The sequence below is a fragment of the Lycorma delicatula genome, chromosome 7, assembly GCF_047948215.1.
Source record: "Lycorma delicatula isolate Av1 chromosome 7, ASM4794821v1, whole genome shotgun sequence".
NCBI lineage: Eukaryota > Metazoa > Arthropoda > Insecta > Hemiptera > Fulgoridae > Lycorma > Lycorma delicatula.
The window spans coordinates 136,204,786-136,226,808 of NC_134461.1; the positions used below are offsets into that span (position 1 = coordinate 136,204,786).

General features: G+C 28.4%; 1 protein-coding gene across 12 annotated transcripts in view; it reads right to left on the reverse strand.

Moving 5' to 3' along the window:
- Positions 1-22,023, reverse strand: part of LOC142327708 (uncharacterized) — a 43,586-nt gene that overhangs the window by 20,798 nt on the left and 765 nt on the right. For 2 of the 12 annotated variants that reach the window (XM_075370979.1, XM_075370978.1), the window contains exons 2-3: positions 12,115-12,300; positions 1,556-1,659 (exon numbers count right to left, since the gene is read on the reverse strand). In XM_075370979.1, the coding sequence (XP_075227094.1) occupies positions 1,556-1,654 (99 nt within the window). In that variant the 5' untranslated portion in view covers positions 1,655-1,659; positions 12,115-12,300. Of the gene's footprint in view, positions 1-1,539; positions 1,660-5,278; positions 5,351-6,964; positions 7,085-12,114; positions 12,301-13,664; positions 13,936-15,275; positions 15,600-22,023 lie in introns of those variants that run through there. The other 10 variants (XM_075370980.1, XM_075370977.1, XM_075370983.1 and 7 more) reach the window with 10 other exon arrangements.

The window sequence follows — 22,023 nt, forward strand, 5'->3', positions numbered from 1 at the left end:
ACTCATCTAAAACAATATCTGCAAGTAAAAATAATGAAGTAGAGAGCTTATCTTAAAAAAATAACAATATCTACTTCTGCCAAACCAGACAACAGATCTGCTTTCATGTATGCAACATAATTCTTTGCTGTTTGAGAAATGCCTTTATTACAAATGAGGCTATTTCATAAACTAGTTTTTTATTTATGAGATTTTCTTTCCCAACTTATCTAAAATAAATAATTTTCTTTAACAGAATCAATATTACTCTGTCAATCCATTTTACATATTAGAAAAAAACAATTTTGAATTTTTGTTTAATACGCACAAATAATATAAACTCAAATTTCCATTAATGCTTTTAACTTTGTTTTTTTTTTAACTTCTGTTCTTATTTTGTATCTTTTGTTTTTTTTTTATTTCATAAATTATTTATTATAAATGAAAATTTATTATAAATTTATTATAAAATAAATTATTTTATTCTCTATAATTAGTTAAATATTTTAATGTTTAATACAAACATAATTAATATCTCTTATGAAAACAATGTATATAGTATGTAGGATGAATGTGGATGATATGTATGACTGTAAATGAAGTGTAGTCTTGTACAGTCTCAGTTTGACCATTCCTGAGATGTGTGGTCAATTGAAACCCAACCACCAAAGAACACTGGTATTCACGATCTAGCATTCAAATTTGTATAAAAGTAACTGCCTTTACTAGGACTTGAACGCTGGAACTCTCAACTTCCAAATCAGCTGATTTGGGAAGACGCGTTCACCACTCGACCAACCTGGTAGGGTTAACAAATTGCATCCTAGAAATAGATTATATTATGTTATTAGGATTGATAAAAAAAAATTTATTAAATACTGTGTTTTCTCTTTTGTTATCATGAAGTACTCTCACAGTGATTCTGCTTTTTCATAAGTTTTTTTAATGTGACAAATCAATTAAAAAAACTTAATAAAATTTTAAAATGGTAGAAACAGTCATTTAATATTTCTTACTGGCTTAGAAAAAAAATAAATTTAATTTTAACTACTCATATCCCTAGTTTAATTACTATAATCTAGTAATAGAAAATAAAATAGTTTTATTTTCTATTACTAGATTATAATGGAATGGTATAATTTATTTTATCTCAGTGAAACAATTGTTTACATAGTTTTATAATTTGAATAAATGTTTCATATTAAAAAATGTATATAATATATGTATACAATGAGTGTATGTGTGTGTGTGTATATATATATATATATATATCATAAATAACACAGTTTAAAATATATTCAGCATACAAGTCTTGTATGATTAATTAAATGCTTTATAATGTCTAACAATTAAAAAGTAATAATAGCATTGACATGAAATGAAATGAATCGTTAAAAGGAGGAACATTAAAATTAAAATCAGTTTCTTTTAAAAACAATAAATTCATTTATGATGAATTACGAAAATGCTGATTTATCAAATTTGAATGCCATCACAAAAAAATTTCGTGATGAAAGGCAAAATTTCTAAGTTAACATATTTTTATTTAACCTTACTTACCACATCTTTTACTTACATCCTTTGCTTTCCAAAGTAGAAGTATCCAGGATTTTATTTTATTAACAGGTACATACTGGTAAATCATATTGCTGTACGATATAAAAATAACTGCCATTCATGCTGAAAAAAAAACAACAAAATCAAATCCTATAATATATTGATGAAGCATAACTTATTATACATTATACTGTAATGATTAAACATAATTAATAAAAAAAAGGTTTTTGTAACTCTTAGATCAAAGACAAAAAGGTCAGCTGCTTTTTAACACTTTATTGGTTTCTTCATTTCTAAAGTACAGGAATTTAATTGCGATTATCATATGGTTACTGATGATTATTCAATTGAACAGAAACAAAATGATACAAAATTGAGGTTCACAAGTGAATATAAATACAATTTCTACCAATCATAAAAATTAACAATTTAATTATATACATGTACGTAATTTATTTGTAATTTCTTATCATGTTACTGTCTGTAATAATTTCATTTACACTGTTAAACTAAAAAAAAAATCATCATACGATTTTTTGGGGGCAGTTATGTTAAGATGTAGGGATATTTAAATGGCATCCCTGTTAAGTTTTCACTGTTTTTGTTACTTGTTATCTCAGGTTGGCATCTCTCCCAAATGTTCATTTTTTTGACTCCTTTTTAAATGAGGAACTTTAAATTTTATTTAAAGGAGATTTAATTTTTAAAAGTCCTTTTGATATCTGTAGACGGCTCCATATGGCTCATACAGCTCCTTACAACTCACTCGGCTCCATCCGTGCTATAAAAGCTGGCTCTGTACTAGAATAGTCTAATCTAGTTCCATCATCCAAAGACTCAATTTGTGTTTGAAAATGGATAATTAATAAATATAATACTGTTAAATAAATGATTTACAAGTTCGAGATAGTAATAAAAAAAAAAAAATATTATATTCGAAGTCAAGACTTTTATTTATTTGTATGAACTAGCAAACAACAAATATTTAGAATAATTAAAACCCAACCAAGATATTAAATCAAGCAAATCAGGCAAATTGTTCAACATTTTTTTCCAAATATTTAGAATGAAAATTTAGAAAATCAAGAAAACAGAGAAGTTCAAGTACCTGCGTAAAATCATTCAATCATATGGATTATATAAAAAGTAGAGTAAATAAAGGAACAGCAAAATTCAGAAATTCTTTGCCTTGACAAATAATGTATACAACAAAAAATGAATATCTAGGAATGGTAAAATTAGGCATTATACCACAGACAAGTCCTGAATGCATAACACTTAAATCAGGGAGAAGCAGACAAAATAGTAACTAGAGAGAGAAGGATACTTAGGTACTTAGACCAAGGAAAACAAATGAGGAATGGAGAATGCTGAAGAACAATGAACTCTACTTCAAATCATACAAACTCATGGACCCATATGAAAGCTAGCCTTGTATGGACATTTAACAAGAATGAGCCCTAACAGACTAACCAAGAGGATGTTTGTCAAATGTAATGGGGGCAAAACTAATGCCAGGTGGTTCAAACAAATCCAAGATCTTGGAATTGCAGGTATAAAATGTTCAGACATAAGTACAAAAAATATTCAGGAAGAAGGTACAAGACTATGAAGGGAATAGAAAGGAAATATGGAGTGTAGTAATTCATAAGAAATGATCAGAAGAGAGAAAGAAACAACACCTTGAAAATAAACCAGAGTTGGAAGAATATGAGACCAAAAAAAAAAAATGTATTTTATAGTAAATTTAATAAAATACTGAATCTCATAGCCATTAACATTTCATGATATAGACATTTAAACATATTTTTCTTACTTCTAACAGTACAAAATTAAGTACTAAATACAAAAATACTAAACAACCCATTAAAATTATATTTGATTTAAATTTATAATTCTAAATGTGGAAATTTTGGGATTCTAACACTTATTAGTGTTGGAATGTATTTTGAGTTCTGTTCATCTGCTTGAATGGTAGTAATAAATTTGTTATGAACATGTGTTATATTGTATTGAATCAAACTGTTATTATATAAGTAGTACGAGTATATTGATGTATTGTACTGAATCAATTTATCGTATAAGTAGTAGTAGTAGTAGTAGTAGAAGATTAAGTAGATGGTCCTTTATACTTATAATTTGGTAAATGTTTCATAAATATTTGCAATTTTTTAAAAAAAAGGTTGGCAGTGAGTACTCTTACAGCTTCTTTGCAGAATGAAAGAGTACCACAGATGATGTGAGAATAGAAGAAAGCAGAAAAAATAGTCTCATTATGTCTGGTGTGAATATATTTTAAATCTATGGAATAAATATACTTTGATAGTGTATTTAAAATTGCATCTGTATAAATACTCCAGTAAAATGTAATATTCAATTAAAAACCAAGCATCTTCATACAGTGAACACAATTCACTCCCTCCAACCTTACATGAATATTATCTCTTTTGTTTAAGATAGATATAGGAAAAGTCATAACATCTAGTAACATTAATAACCAGTAACTTTTTAAATGTTACTGGCTATCATAAATACTATGTCCATCTTCTCATGAAAGATTTCTAGATCAATACTGATCTCTGTTAATGATGTCATTCACATACTGTACAGTTTCAGAGTGTTTACTGTAATTCATCATAATTCATGAGAGCACAACATGATTTGAAGAAATCATAATGGTAGATGATAAATGCCATTTTCTCCTAGCTGAAGAATTAAAATTATTCAAAAGTATTAATGAGAATCTTTACAGTGGTGCAAAAAAAGCAAAAGTTGAAAGACAACATGTTTTAATTAAATTAGATTGAAATGTTAAAATTTCATAAATTTTTCAACCCTTAACAAGTTTAGGATTTGCATAAGATAACTTTTCATTTATCTTTTGAATAATGATGAGTTCATTAAAAAAAAGAACATGTGAAATACTTGAAACACTCTATAAAATTTAATAATGCATGAAAATCCTTGGCAATCATGCTGTCAGTAATCATCTTTTCTTCTTACTTTTCTGTCAAAATAAAAATAATTTTGTTGTAGAGTTGTCAAACTGATAAACTTACAGTGGTAAATTCTAAAGAAAACTTTCTGATGGCAGAGGTAATTGGTAAAAATTACAACAAAAAAAATACATTTGAATATGGATTCTGCTCTTCTTAGTGTAAATGTGGATTTTTCTTTCTCTTTTTTTGGTCTCAGCCACAAATGTTAACAATTACAATACTAAATCCTCATAGTAATTCAATGATCATGGTGATGATTCACAAACATACAAAAAACAAGATATATTTTATCTGTGTTAATGATTAAAATATTTATATTATGAATCACTTTAGGAAAACCAATTTTCAGTCAGCTGAAATAGGATATAATTATGGTAAATGCTTAATCTTTGGAAAAGGCACATACCATTCATTGAAAGAATATTAATATCAAACTTATTTGGCATTTTAATTCTGCAGAACTGTAAAAATTGCTATTCATTACTTCTTCACAAAAACCAAAGAACCTAATAGAACTAGAGATTGAATCTAAATCTTTAAATTTTCTTTTTATAATTATTGCAGTGAATGTAGAAAATAAGTGTGGTCATGTAAAGGCCACGTCTTGAGAGCATGCCATTCTTAATCTTTTGCAGTTGGATGGCCAGTAGAGCTAGCTACAGCCTGCTCTCAGTCAGTTCGGAATATTTATTTAGTACTAGCAATACTTACAGCTCGGACAGCCAGCAGGACTGGTCGCTTACCTGTCATTGTTGTCTCAACTCACCATCTTGACTGCTCTGCCCCACTAGCTCGAAATTGTTTTTCATTCATTCCTAAATATTTACATAGGGCATTTAATTTTTAAAAAACAGTGCCAATATTTTATATAATTTTTTTTTTATTAACACACAAAGAATAGCTTAACATAGTTTTGATTAATTTTTACTTTACTGAATATAATATAATAAAATAATATTTAGAAAGAAACTTTGTAGTACAAGAAAATTGACCAAGACATTTGTTTAACTTGTTAGCTAGATCGTGGTTTATTTTTCAGAATGGTATTTTTCAAAGCATTTGCCCATGTGTAGTCCAGGGAGTTTCTGACAAGTCTTGCAGAAAAATTTGCCTCATTTTCTTTCTCCTCCTGGTCTTCTTTCACTACAAACAGTGTAGTCTTTTAATGAAAGACTGCATTGGGAAATGTAAAAGAAAAAACCAGGAAACGTAATACATAATTAATTAAAAGGCTGTTCAATTGGTTACAGAACTAATTACAGAACACAAAAGAAATACACTGTTTCTATAGCAATTTGTTTTGAGTGGCCAGTACTGCTGGCTGTCCAGGTGTTCAAGGGATTCTAACCTGGTCACTACTGCTGGCCATCCGAGCTGTGAGGAAAGCGACTGTGCAAACAATTCTGACTTGACAGGTAAAATGGCTACAGCCAGTACTACTGACCATTCGACCCCGGTGGACTAATTTTAAATATGTCATCCAACTACAAAGGGTTAAAAACAACTAAAGTTAACCAGAAAAACCCAATTATTACAGGCTGCATATTTTGACATGTCAACCAATGAGATTTCCTGATTTTCATTATGATGGTCCTAAAATGGTTTTTATCTAAATAAAATAGTACAAAGTATGTAAGACATTTTTGCTTTTGAAATTAAGTAGGATGGGCTCAAAATTCTTATGCAAATTCAGTACATCCATTAAGAATGTCATTATTGCCACCAATTACAATGAATATAGTAAGAATTATTGTTTTTATATAATGACAAATATAGTTAAATCCAGTTCCTGTCCTAACAAAAGAAGTATTTTTCTGCCAGTGACACTAGTTTTTCAGTTAGCCAGCCATGCTTCTTATAGCGATAAAAATTGTATCTTTACTTCTGCAGTTTATTTTTCTTTATAAAATTATTTTTTTAATTTATAACTATCACTAGTAGCTGTTTTTTGAAAGAAGCAGAAACTACGTAGTTTAAGATACTGTTGTATGGCAAATTTGAGTCTTTTGCAGGAAAAATATGATTCCAGATAACTTTTTTATCATTGATTTACTTATTTGTTACAACTATTTCAATAATGTGCTTTTATGAGTTTTTATGTGCTTTTATGTGTTTTACTGAGTTTAACCAGAAAGTTTTTCTCTTACAATAGTTAATTAAATAAATGAATTTCATGCATATGTTGCCTAATCAATATTTCGAATTCATCACGTAATGTCAAAATTGCTACAGTTGGGGAATTTGTTTGTTTTATTAAATATCAATTTGATAATTTAACTGTTGTAAAGATAAATACTATTTTCAAACAGCTTTAATAATTATGTAAATTAATAAAACTGATTTTACAAGCAGAGAAAACCCCTTATTTTATGAAAATTACATTATCTAACAAATTACACTAGAGAATTCATCTTAAGATGATCACTTACGAAAAAGAAAATCAATCAGAAGATATTATAGTAAATTTTTAAGAAAATTTATCACACAAAAATATGTTCAAAGTAAAAGTGTTGTTTAAACTCCAATACCGGCTTACATAACTGAAACTAGTCAACAGTTCATAAAACAATTTATATGATTGAAATGTGTATAAAATGATTTGTCTGAAAACTTGAGAGTAATACAAACAATAAGATACATATTTTTATACTTTAAGTGTTATGACTACTGAGATTACATATTTTATACTTTAATGACTATTGACTGCTACTAATTATTAGTTAATACAAAATGCCAATAGCATGATTTGGATTTCACCTAGAGTTCTTACTTAATTTTGATAATGTATGAGAACTGAAATTCTTTGAATGTAGCTTTAGCTATTAGAATTTTTTCTTACTCCTTACCTTTCAATCTCCAAGATAAGTTCCAGCTATTGTGGAACTATCAGCTTGTAAGTAAATATAGTTCACATTCTTATCTATGATCCCTCCAAAAACGTTGAACTATGACAGATTGCACTAGTCTTTCATTTTCATCTTGTATTTAATTTAAATAAGATTTTATATTTTCCAAAATAATATAATATGTAAAAGTTTGATAATATAACTATAATTACTAATTTCTAATTGAACCATGTATGAAAACCCAACACATTTAGCAAACTGCAAAGCTTAGCATTAAATATATGGTAGAGTGTTTTAAGATAACATAATAAAAACTACTTTCTGTATGAATCATGGGACCTTGCCGTTGGTGAGGGGGCTTGAGTGCTCAGTGATACAGAGTAGCTGGACTGAAGGTGCAACCACATCAGAGAGATATTAGTTGAGAGCCAGACTAAGGAATGACTTCTGAAAGAGGGCAGCAGATCTTTCAGTAGTTGTTAAGGGCGTAAGTCAGGAGGACTTAAACAGCCATATTAACATCACCCAATCTTCTGAGTACTGCGCAGCTGAAAGCAATGGAAAACTACAGCTGTCCTTTTTTTGAAGAAAATGTAGCTCTCTGCATTTTCATGTAACAAAGATGGAGGCGCCTTGCTTGGTAAAATATTCCGGAGTTGAACTAATCTCTGTTTGGATCTCCATGTGGGGACTACTAAGGAAGGGGTCACCAGAGAATTAATAAATAACATGCTACAAGTTGGAGCGTAGAATTTTAGAAGTCTAAAAAAGGTTGGTTGGTTAGAAAATTTAAAGAGGGAAATGGGTAGGTTAAATGTAGATGTGGTAGGAATTAGCGAGGTTCAGTGGGAAGAGGAAAACGATTTTTGGTCAGGTGCAAATTAGTGAAAGAAAAGTGTGCAGTAGTGGAAAGAGAAACGATCATTGGTAAAATAGATTGAGCATTCATGAAAGTTAAGGAGAATTTTGTGGTACATAAGTTAAAATCTAATAATGTGTTAAATAAAGATGGTAAACCGATTTATAATATGAAAGAAAAGGTTGATAGGTGGATGGAATATATTGAAGAGTTATATGGAGGAAATAAATTAGAAACTAGTATAGTAGAGGAAAAAGAGTAAGTTGAAGAGGATGAAAAGAGAGATACAATACTGAAATCTGAATTAAATAGAGCATTAAAGGATTTGAATGGCAGAATGGTTCCTGGGATAGACAGGATACCTGCAGAATTACTGCAGAGTCCAGGTGAGGAAGCGATAGATAGATTATATAACCTGGTGTGTAATATTTACAAAAAAGGGGAAGTTCCGTCAGACTTCAAAAAGAGTTATTGTCATCCATGATACCAAAGAAATCAGGAGCAGAAAAGTGTGAAGAATACAGAGCAATTAGCTTAACAACACATGCATCAAAAATCTTAACTAGAGTTCTGCACGGAAGAATTGAGAGGAGAGTGGAAGAAGTGGTGGTAGAAGACAAATTTGGTTTCAGGAAAAGTAAAGGGACAAGGGAAGCAATTTTAGCACTCAGATTAGTAATAGAAGGAAGATTAAAGAAAAACAAACCAACATACATTTATAGATTTAGACATGGCATTTATAGATTTAGAAAAGGTATTTAATAATGTAGACTGGAATGAAAATATTAAGTATTTAAAAAAATTTGGGGTTCAAGTTTAGAGACAGAAGAACAATTGCTAACATTTACAGGAACCAAACTGCAACATAATTGAAGAGCATAAGAAAGAAGAAATAATAAAAAAGGGAGTCTGTCAAGGATGTTCCCTATCCCTGTTATTTAATCTTTACATAGAACTAACAGTAAGTAATAGTGCAAGGTGAAAAGATAAAGATGCTATAATATGCTGGTGATATTAAGAGTAAAAATGATTTAGAAGAAACAATGAATGGCATGGATGAAGTCCTCGCAAGAACTACTGCTTAACAATTAACAATAATGAAATATAGTATAAATAAAGTAGATGGTCAGCTGAATATAAAAACAGTCTGAGAAAAGACTATGAGGTAGAAAAATTTTGTTATTTGGAAAGTGGAATTACAAAAGATGGATGAAGCAGGAGTAATATAAAATGCTGCACTGTGAAACTAGCTTTCAGTCACAAATATAATTTGTTTATATCAAAAATTAATTTAAACATCAGGAAAACATTTTTGAAAGTATATGTTTGAAGTGTATGTAAGTGTAACTTGGATGACTGGAGTACCTGAAAAAAAAATATTAGAAACTTTTGAAATTGATGCTATAGGAGAATGTTAAAAATCAGGTGGGTGGATAAAGTAACAAATGAAGGGTAGTTGCAGCAAATTGATGAAGAAAGAAGCATTCAGAAAAATATAGCTAAAAGAAGAGACAGACTTATAGGCCACATATTAAGGCATCCTGGAATAGTCGCTTTGATATTGGAGGGAGAGGTAGATGAGAAAAATTGTGCAAACTTATCAAACCAGCTACATCAAACCAGACAAATGAAAGAAGACAAAAATAAAAATAAAAACTAAATTTGGCAGGGTTCAAAATTGGATGTATCTGCAGTAATGAATCATTACTAGTAACGCAAGGATAACTTGGTGTCCTATTCATTGACTAATGATGCATCTTTAGGTACTATTTACATAAACTATTAGTTTAATAATAAGTAGTTTTTGTAAATATTCTGCAAAAGACCAATGAAAAAAAGTAAAAATCGTGTCAGAAGATAAGAATGAAAATAAAAATGTTTAAATAACCCTCAAGATGTTTCATGAATACACTCCCAACTTTTTTTTGATAAGATAATGCTAATTTCATTATTAATTTAAAAACAATTATATAAAATATGTAAGTGGATTCTTATCAGTGTTATCAAAACAAACTGTTCAATTATTTACTGATAAAAATATTGTAATGTAGTTATACATAAATTATCAACAAGTTTTCCTATAATGTTACTCATAACATGCAACACATAATAATAAAAATATAATTTATGTCTGTTACAACATACTGTATTTATGAATTTTCAATATGTATATTTTGCAATAATCAGTATCATATAGTTATTTAATTTATTTGTGATTGTATTTTTTTTTTGATATTGCAAAGTGATTACACAAACATTTGTCTTATCGATATTTAGAAAATGGAAAACTATATCTGTTCATGATTCAATCTCAATCTCAGCCATTTTACAATTTACATTAAAAGTAAATTTTATTTAACAAAAAAATTATTATCTCAAACTGATGTTAAGTATAATTTAATAATTTATTTTATAATATTAATTACAACTAAAATAAAATTATCCTTAATTTTTTTATTTTTAATTATTGTTCGAAAATGTTACAGGTATTTCTAAATCTAAATTATGCTAATTTATGATACAGTGATTAAAAATTACAATTATGCATATGTTGACAAAATTGATAAATATAAACTAAACACTTCCTTTTAAATGAAACAATTTTGTAAGTATGAGTTACTGTAATAAATGAATCATTCTAATTAGCTGACTAAAGACATACATTGATATCATTAACAAATTAAAAAAAGTATTACTCTATTCTATTTATAGAATACATTAAAGTTGAAAGCTTTGCATAATAATAATGCTCAGTCATTTTTTTTCATCTGTTGAGTTTCATGTGTTGAGTGTGTTTCACCAGTGCTGCTGCATTTTGCTTTTCTTGATTTTTAGTATTGTATATATAGTATAGGTTAAACTTTTATTTTATCTGCAAGCTTGGGAATTAATAATGTGTATGAATTGCTGATAGAAGAAGCAAGTAAATTTGCACAGTCAGAAAATGATGACAAGCATATTACTCCAATTCAAAAGCCCAAAGAAATAACAGCAGCTGCGTGTAAAATATCACAATCACAAGTTCAAAGAGTAAGAAACAGAAAAAAGGAGTTATTAAAAAAAATTACAAGAAAACCCATCCGGAGGTTTCTACTTCTTTCAGTACACCAAGAAAATATAAAATCTGTAACAAATCAGTAACAGGCCTAGATAATTTCGACATGTGCCTAGTGAGAAGGATCATAAGTGAATTTATCTCTCAGAAGAACAGTTAGTTACCCACCATTCCAAAGTTGCTGGTACAACTGAAAGATTCAATAGGATTCTCACAAAATAAAAGAAGCCTAAGAAGAGTATTGCAACAACTAGGTTTTAAATGGGAATAAACTGAAAACAATGTTATTGAACATCATGACATTAGGATTAAACGAATAAAGTACATAAACACATTCAAGAAATTCAGAACCAAAACAGGCAGTTTGCATACCTTGATGAAATATATATTTTGTCAAGTCATACCTCAATGAAATGGAAGAATGCTTCAGGAGGAGGATTTCCAACTCCTATTTCTAAGGCAGTAGGTTGATTATTATACAAATTGGAGGTGAAATGGGAATTAGGACACATTATTAACCTGAAAAGCAAATGCAACAATTGGTGACTACCATGACTCTATAAATACAAATAATTATTAAAATGGGCAGAAGAAAAATTAATCAGAAAACCTTCCTGAAAATTCTGTAATAATTTTAGACAATATGTATTATCACAGAACATTGCAAGAAAAATTACCCACATCCTTTGAAGAAAACAAAAACTGCAGGATTAGTTATGTAATGCACTCCATTCTCATCTATATGTTGAAGTCCCAACTATAAAAGATAATTAAAAGGAACAAAGAAAAATATAAAGTGTTTAACTTTGATGAACTTACCAAGAAAAATGGGCATGAAGTACTTTGACTATCCCAGTACCACTCAGACTTAAACCCTACTGAAATGTTTTGGTCTGAAGTAAAACAATACATTAGAAGCCACAATGTCACTTTTGACTTTAATGATGTTCAATGGATGGCTGAAGATAAATTTTCTAAAATTGACACATTGCATTGGAAACCTTACTGTGAAAAAGTACAAAAAGATTGAAGATTAATACATTAGACAGGTGCACATAATTGACAACATTATAGAATCTTTTCAAATTTCTTTGGAAGATGATAGTGGTAGTGAAAGTGACAACATGGAAAATTCAGAATTTAGTGATTTGGATGACGAAGTTCAACCGCTTTAGTTTCTTAAGTGTAGTGTTTATTTTTATTTTTGTAAAATTTGTGTATTATTTAACTTTGTGTAAAATGTTCAGTTGCTTAGTGTTTTATTTTTCTAAAAATTTATAAAATAATTTATATAACTTTGGTTTATTACACTCTTTTAATTCATCACTGAATCAGCATCATATTAATTGAAAAACAAGAAGATTTTTTTTATAAGGTATTTAATTGAACATTATCAATTAAAAATGAATTAATTATATTATTTAATAATGATTCTTGACATGATTAATATCAATATTAACATGAATGTAATAATAATTATGATAATAATAAATATTAATAATGCTAATTTTGCATAGTGTATACAGATTGTTTCCTAGTGGACTGTATGTAACGCTAAATGGGTAATAGAATCAATAGAATCAATGGGTAATAGAATGGGTCAGTTGGTGGAGGTTCAGTTGACAAAGCGCTAAGCTTTAAGATTCATCTCCTTTACTATATCATGCTGCTGTATTCATTCAAGGTCATCGGTAACTTTAGTACCTACACTAATGTTTGAAAAAATCGACATGCACTAGATTGCTTTGTTCAATTTTATTAACCCCTAAAATGGCCTGAATAGTTTAAGTTCATCCTATACATCAGATTCACTTTTATAAACAGCAATAATAATAACAACAATTTTAGACAAAAAAATAATACAGAAAGTTATAATTAATTTATTATTTAAATAAAAATAACTGATAAAAGAAATAAGTTTATGGATTTAAAATGCTAGGGAATAATTTCCTAGTAAGCCTGGCATGGGACATGTTATTCTTGGGAATTGTTATGTTGTTTTCTGGAATGACTTGCAATTCAGGTAAGATAGGCTATAACCATTATGGTTGTAATGTTTAACATGCATAAGAATAATTTATTATTAATGTTTTATCAGACCATTTTCAAATATTTTTGTGGGAACTATATTATATATATTTAAAAAAAAAAATTAAAATAGTGTTTATTTTTGCCTTAACTGACATGAAATTTAGCCATCAAGTCTGCTTTTTCATCACCAATGGTTTTGAGATGCCAGTTGCAATAATTAAGATGATTTGATTTTTCTGTTGTGCTATTGCACAGTTGTCACATGTTGATTTAAAATTTAAATCATGAAGAATCTTACAACAAGATATGTATTTTGACTACTTTTAGTGATAACTTACATATGAATTTTTTTGGATTGGCAGAAATTCTTCTTTGAACATCAGCTATGGCCTCCTGGAGTCGTAATGGAAGGTTGCCTATTTCGTTTTGTGTTTGAAACTTTTACAATTTTTTAATCAAATCATGTGTGCTACTCCTTGCTGGGATACTAGTATTTGGAAAATTTTCAATGAATATTTGATTCATTTCTTGAAAGGATTTAGAATGCATATAAACTTCCACTATAGCAACCTCTTCCTTGATTGGATAAGGTATTCTAGAAAATCACAACTGCAAAGAATGAAATTACACTGTAATGAAGCATGAGCACTTACAGTCGCTGCCAAGTAACGGTGAGCTTGGAGTGGCGATCATTACTACTCAATGTAAGTTGCATCATGTTTATGCTACTAAGAAATGACTAATCATGGTGTGACAATGTTTTAGAGAACAATAGTACAGCAGTGTCATGCAGGCTGATCATCCAAGCTCATCGTTACGTGGGTGGTATTGTACTTCACAACTGACAACAATAGATGGTGCAACTAATAGTGGTGCTAACAGTAGCAGAGTTAATGATGACACTCAAATAACTGAGGTTCATGCTGGTTCAGTTTTGTTTTTAAGTTGCTCACCTGGTGAATATGTATCTTCAAGAAAAGGTTTTTGAACAATAAAAAGCTGATTGATTTGGTCAGATATAACTCTACAAATAAGATACATATTTTTTATAAAATCTTAGTCTTTTATATAATAATAAAATTCTAATAGTCCAAAACAAATAAAATATGTTGTTTCTTTTAAATTCATTTACTACATACTTTACAAGAACATCTGATCATTGAAGTTTAACTAAAGAAATTATCTTAGGAATATACACATCAATAGTGTCACTTGTAGAAGCAGCAGTGTTAAAAGTGACCTCACTCACTGGCTTGGTTCGATTTTAAGTTGATCACTCAGTATACAAAAGAACAAAATAATAGATTAACTCACAAAATTCAAATCCATCACTCACAATTTTGAACATGTTTTTAATACATATCTAAATGTTTTCCTAACTTAAGATAACTGCCAGCAGTACTATCAACTAATTAGGGTGGGAATAACAATACCAGTTTGTGAAAATGGTTAAAAAAGTGGCTGAAAAAATATAAATATGTTTTTAAAACATCAACTTATTTTGGTTGTAGTAAAAAAATTATAGTTTTACATTATATAAGAAGTAACTCGTGTATTTTTCAACACGTAAAATATTATATGAACAAATTTTTTATAAGACACTTATTGATTTCCAGGGCATAATATACCATATCATTATTGAATCTGTCAAAAAAGTTATCATATAAAAACAATATTGTTACCAATATAAATATAAATGTATATTAATATTTATTTATATATAAATACATAATTTGTATTACAAAATTTAATATTGGAATCTAGTTTTAATGTTAAATTATCATGTTTTTCTGCTTTTCAACAAACTTTCAATACTAATAAGAAAATGTTTTTAAAGCTTAAAAGCATGTGGAATGTAAAAACAGAATTAGTATACTTTGAAATCTGTTAAATAAGTGAAAATGAAAATTATTAAATGAAATAATAATTAGTTTTGCTGTCTTACTTACATATCTATATCAGTATATCCTTGATTTATTTTATACAAAACACAGTCACAACAATTTATATCACTAATCACAATAAAATTATTAATTTAAATACCAATGTAACTAATGTAGTAATTATAAAAAACAATAAATAATTAACTGTTTAGTTATTAATAATATACATTTTTTACAATCACTCTAAATTACAAAACAGGTCTGATAAAACTAAATAAAATTTATTTAAACTGTTATGTTTTAGGGCTAACATTGTCATATCAGTTTTTCATATCAGGTTTAAGAAGATAAATTACAGGAAATATAATGATAAGAGCACACACATTAAACAGACTGAAATGAACTAAAGCTGATATTTAAAAATAATACAGTAATAAAAAAAAAAAGATTAAATGATGACAAACTGTCAATTACAGAATATTATTGTTTGGTTATAAGTAGTGGGGGAAAACTGTCTATTTCGCATAAGGTTTTTTTGTAATCTGTGTATGAATTATAAAATAAGAGAATACAGATTAGATTAAGTATGTAGTGAATAGGTATGTAATTTGTTTTATATAAATACTTACAAATAATACAAAATTTTTGATAATGATTACTTGAAATTAAAAAAAATAATAATTAATATAATACTAATTAATATATATATATATATATATATATATATATATATATTGTTGTTAAGTGACTTTAAGGCAACATTGTTTAAAACATTATAGAACAAAATTAATGATAAATAATAATTAAAAAATATGTAATAATTAAAAATATGAAAATTAATTTTAATTAAAAACTTACAATTTTGAAATTTGAAAAATTAATTATTTAACAAATACATTATTCATCTGAGTACCCTTAATTTTAAATATTATTTTTACTTTTTTCAAATTTGTATAGATTATTTATTTATTACAAATTCTCTTAATTTTGATACAACAGCATTGATTTCCATACTCGCCAATATATCTTTCCTACAGACATTCCTTTACAATTTTTAAAATAATCACTCACATTCATTCACTATGTGCTCCCAATTCATATTTTATTAGAACTCATTTTATTTTAGTAAAACTTGTATTACCAATTTTGCATTGTTTGAAGTAAGATTTGTGTTATATAGATCATAGGTTTTTTTTTTGTTTAACTTGTTTTGGCTGGGATCAACTTCAAAAATAGTTATTTGTTGTAAATATTTTTACTTTAGTTAATAAATAAAAACATAATTATTTGTAACTTTTTAGTACTATTATTTGTTGAAGCCAGTTTTTATTTTTTATAAATTATTTTATTTCACAATTTTTAATGGTATCTAGTTTCTGCATGTGTATATATATATATATTATTAAAATATGGGTAGGCCTACTAAATGCTCTACTCAAATGAGAGTGATGTTTAAAGGAAATTTACCAAGAAAGGGATGATTGTTTAAGGAAAACTAAAGAAAGAAGTACTAGGAATGTTTCCACAGAAACTTCTCAACAACAAGAATGTAGACTCTCTCAAATAAGAATGTACAACAGTCGATTCTTATGAAATGAAATTCTAGAGTCATGCTCATCGTGTCAGTTTAATACACAAAAGTTTGTTGATGAAACACAAGAGCAAAGTTCTCACCGCCTCGGCTTGATATACGAGGGAGAGCTACCGGAAACTGTGCTCATCAAATTTGATGATAAAACTATAAATCTTAGAATGAAAGATGTTGATGATTGCTTAGCCATTTCACCAGTTTGGACAACATTCTAAGTGACAAAGGGATATGGATTTGTTGAGCGCAGAATGCTACCTCTAATATTAAGCTGGGCTGTAACTGTTCATAAACTGCAGTGTAGAATTCTTGTCAGGGCAGTGCTATAGCTTGACAAGTAAAACTTTGCCAAGGGGCAGATTTATGTTGCCTTAGTCGAGTTAAAACTTTAGAGGGCATTGCCTTGTCTGATTTAGACCCAAATTAAATAGACACATGATGAGAAAATTGTGACAGAAATGATGAAGTTGCATAATCTATCCAATTTATAGGTTTCATTATTGTGATTAGACATTTGGACACAGTTAGCGAGTACCTAGTTAAAATAAGTGTTTATAATAATTATAGGATATTATTTATTGTAAAATTATAATATTTAACTCCCTTCATACAAGGTGATGGAGGTTAGGAGCTTGATGTATGACTATTTATTTAATATTGCAAAATTAGAATTTATTATTGCATAATATACATATTTATATTATAATTTTGCAATTAGGGATAATATATGGGGATATTTATATGGAGTTTAATGGAAAGTGACCAAGAAAAAAAAGGCATGATTATTTAATAAAGAAAAGTAAAGAAAGAAATGTCATGAATATTTCCACAGAGACTAAGCAATGATAATATATAAACTGTTAATAATGTCCTAGTCATACAGGGAACAGACCCCAACATGGTATTGGTGCGAGTGGTCAGTGGCTAAGGGTATTGAGCCATTCGGTTTTTTACATGACTGCCCAAAAAGGAAAGTAATGTATTTAGAGTGTATGTATTTACATATGTTTGTTCCATCATAGTGCTCACACGGCTGAACCAATTAAGATGTAAGATTCTGTGTTGGAATCCTTACGTTAGCAGGAGTGTCATAGGCTATAAAAATAAATAAATTTATATATGTAGTAATGGAGATTTTCTGGTTAAAGCACAAACTTGAATTGAATTAATTCATTCATTAATGAACTGTAAGCCTCTATCACTATGTGAGCTGGGTTTGAACTGAATGATTCAAATGAAAAAATAATAAAAATAACAAAAATAATAGAATTAAATTTATGCTAAGTAAAATAAAATAATATTAAATATATTTGAAAATCCTGTTTAATAATAATAATGGGCTTCCTGTGGGGACTGTAAGTGGGGCTAGAGTGGTGAGGTGATGCGAGTACGTCAAGCGAGGTTAGACCAACATCACCATCAACTCGTCAATTGGTAACAAACAAGGTGCCGTTGGGGCGCTCTTCTGGGAGGCAGAATGGAGTGCTCTTCAATCATCTGATTTTCAAAATTCAGATTGGGTATTTGTCAGTAAGTTGAAGGCTAACTTTCGCATGTATCAGGTATGCTCTCGATCCAGCAAATCTTAACAACCAATCTTTTGATTTTCAAAATTCAAACCGGTATTTGCTAATATAATACAAAATCATGATGAAACCATATTAAAGAGCAATGTTTCTCAGAAATATTTTTTTGGTAGTCATATTTTTTAATTTTTAATATTTATTTTTTGTTTGGTATTTTTTCTATGATTATCCTTCGGATTTGATTAAAATTATATGGTACCATTCCAAAAGTATACTCTTTTGATTAAAAAAATTTATCAAAATCGGTTTACTAACATCATAGATATTGCATAACATACAGTTAAAAAAAAAATACAATTGAATTGAAAACCTCCTCCTTTTTAAAAATGTTAAAAAATTAAAAAAATGGCAGTTAAAAATGAGAAAAGACTGAGTATTTCTGGATATGTAATTATGGTAGTAAAATCTGGACAACAGAAAAGAAATGAAAACAAACCTTAGAAATTGGTGTTATAGAATCACATTGAATATTATGTCAATAAAATATGAAATGAAGATATCTTAATAAAAATAAAAAAGGAGAGACATTAAAGAGATTAACTAAGTTGTGAGTAATAAGACATTCAGGTTTAGTTAATTTGGTAAGAAAGAATGAGTAAAGAAAAATAAATATTCAAATTTATAAAATAACCTGAAGATGAAAGATTAACCTGATGTTAAAAGATTAGAAAAAAATAAAAATTTATAGAGAATACATCAGATCAATCAAATACCTGATGATTCAGAAAGAACAAAATTCTTTGTATCCATATGCTATACATACTAACATTAGCTATAGTACATCTAAACAGCTTTTAAGAGAAGCAATAAATCAGGATTTATACAGTACTAGCAAACTATTTCTTTCTAAGAAGTATGTGTAAAAATAATTACACATATAAATGTACATTGTACAGAATTAATACATACATTCACAATATCATCACTTTTAATTGGCAGGAAGATCATCAAGCAGTTATTATCAAATAATTAATAGCTTTTTTTTTGTTTCTAGTCATTTGACTGGTTTGATGCAGCTCTCCAAGATTCCCTATCTAGTGCTAGTCGTTTCATTTCGGTATATCCCTTACATCCTACATCTCTAATAATTTGTTTTACATATTCCAAATGTTGCCTGCCTACACAATTTTTTCCTTCTACCTGCCCTCCAATATTAAAGCGATTATTCCAGGATGCCTTATTATGTGGCCTATAAGTCTGTCTCTTCTTTCAGCTATATTTTTCCAAATGCTTCTTTCTTCATCTATTTGCCGCAACACCTCTTCATTTGTCACTTTATCCACCCGTCTGATCTTTAACATTCTCCTATACCACCGCATTTCAAAAGCTTCTAATCTTTTCTTCTCAGATACTCTGATCATCCAAGTTTCACTTCCATATAAAGCAACACTCCAAACATATACTTTCAAAAATCCTTTCCTGACATTTAAATTAATTTTTGATGTTAACAAATTATATTTCTGACTGAAGCTGTGCTATCGGCATTTTATATCGCTCCTGCTTCGTCCATCTTTAGTAATTCTACTTCCCAAATAACAAAATTATTCTACCTCCATAATCTTTTTTCCTCCTATTTTCACATTCAGTGGTCCATCTTTGTTATTTCTACTACATTTTATTACTTTTGTTTTGTTCTTGTTTATTTTCATGCAGTAGTGCTTGTGTAGGACTTCATCCATGCTGTTCATTGTTTCTTCTAAATCCTTTTTACTCTCGGCTAGAATTACTATATCATCAGCAAATCGTAGCATCTTTATCTTTTCACCTTGCACTGTAACTCCGAATCTAAATTGTTCTTTAACATCATTAACTGCTAGTTCTATGTAAAGATTAAAAAGTAACAGGGATAGGGAACATCCTTGTCAGACTCCCTTTCTTATTAGGGCATCTTTCTTATGTTCTTCAATTATTACTGTTGCTGTTTGGTTCCTGTAAATGTTACCAATTGTTCTTCTATCTCTGTATTTGAACCCTAATTTTTTTTAAATGCTGAACATTTTATTCCAGTCTACGTTATTGAATGCTTTTTCTAGGTTTATAAATACCAAGTATGTTGGTTTGTTTTTCTTTAATCTTCCTTCTACTATTAATCTGAGGCCTAAAGTTGCTTCCGTTGTCCCTATAATTTTCCTGATACCAAATTGGTCTTCTCCTAACACTTCTTCCACTCTCCTCTCAATTCTTCTGTAGAGAATTCTAGTTAAGATTTTTGATGCATGACTAGTTAAACTAATTGTTCTGTATTCATCACATTTATCTGCTCCTGCTTTCTTTGGTATCATGACTATAACACTTTTTTTTAAGTTTGACGAAACTTCCCTTTTCATAAATATTACACACCAGTTTGTTTAATCTATCAATCGCTTCCTCACCTGCACTGCGCAGTAATTCTACAGGTATTCCGTTTATTCCAGGTGCCTTTCTGCCATTCAAATCATTTAATGCTCTCTTAAATTCAGAACTCAGTATTGTTTCTCCCATTTCATCCTCTTCAACTTCCTCTTCTTCTTCTATAACACCATTTTTTAATTCATTTCCTCCGTATAACTCTTCAATATATTCCACCCACCTATCGACCTTATCTTTCGTATTATAAATCGGTGTACCATCTTTGTATAACACATTATTGGATTTTAATTTATGTACCCCAAAATTTTCCTTAACTGTCCTGTATGCTCTGCCTATTTTACCAATGTTCATTTCTCTTTCTACTTCTGAATACTTTTATTTAATCCACTCTTCTTTCACGCAGTTTGCAATTAATAGCTATCAAAATTAAAAATAATAATAGCTACAGTATAATAAAATTTAATGACTGTCAGATTATTAATATTTAATAGTAATGGAAATCATTATTAAATAATTATTTATTTATTTATTGACATTATGATTAAATGATTGCACATATACAGACAGTATGGGTACAGTACTAATATTAAATATAGATCTAAAAATGAGAAAAGACTGAGTGAGTATTTCTGGATATGTAATTACCGTAGTAAAATCTAGGCAATCTAGAAAGGAAATGAAAACAGGCCTTAGAAATTGGTGTTACAGAATCATATTAATTATTATAAGGGTCAATAAAATATAAAATGAGATCTTAACAATGCCCTGATAACACTTGTATAATGCAGGGTATTTCCACTTTCATCGACCACGATGGGATCAGCAAGTCAAGAATGTTTTGTTATCTAGAATTATTTTTTAAAGTTAAGAAAAAATATAATTATTTCTGATCATTTTCTAAATTTTTTTAAAAGTTATTTTTAACAAACAATAATATTTGGCTAACTCTTAAAGTTCTTTTAAGCATTATTACACAAACAAGTTTTATGTTTAAAAAAAATGATGTAACTTAGATCCTATTTTAAAGTTTGAAAAAACTTAAAAATATTATTAATCTTTTTTGTTAAAATGTAGTATTTTCACTTGTTCAATCATACTTTAATAATATTACAGAATAAAAAAAATTAACTTAAATGTTTTTCCTTTATTAATTATGTAAAAAAGAAAACCAACCTGAATATTGTAAAATAAACATTGTTAACATAATTTAACTTTTCTGAAAAAATAATCCAAAAGTAATATTGTTCTCAAAATGTTATGTTAATCTGTAAAACAATAACAAAAGAATAAT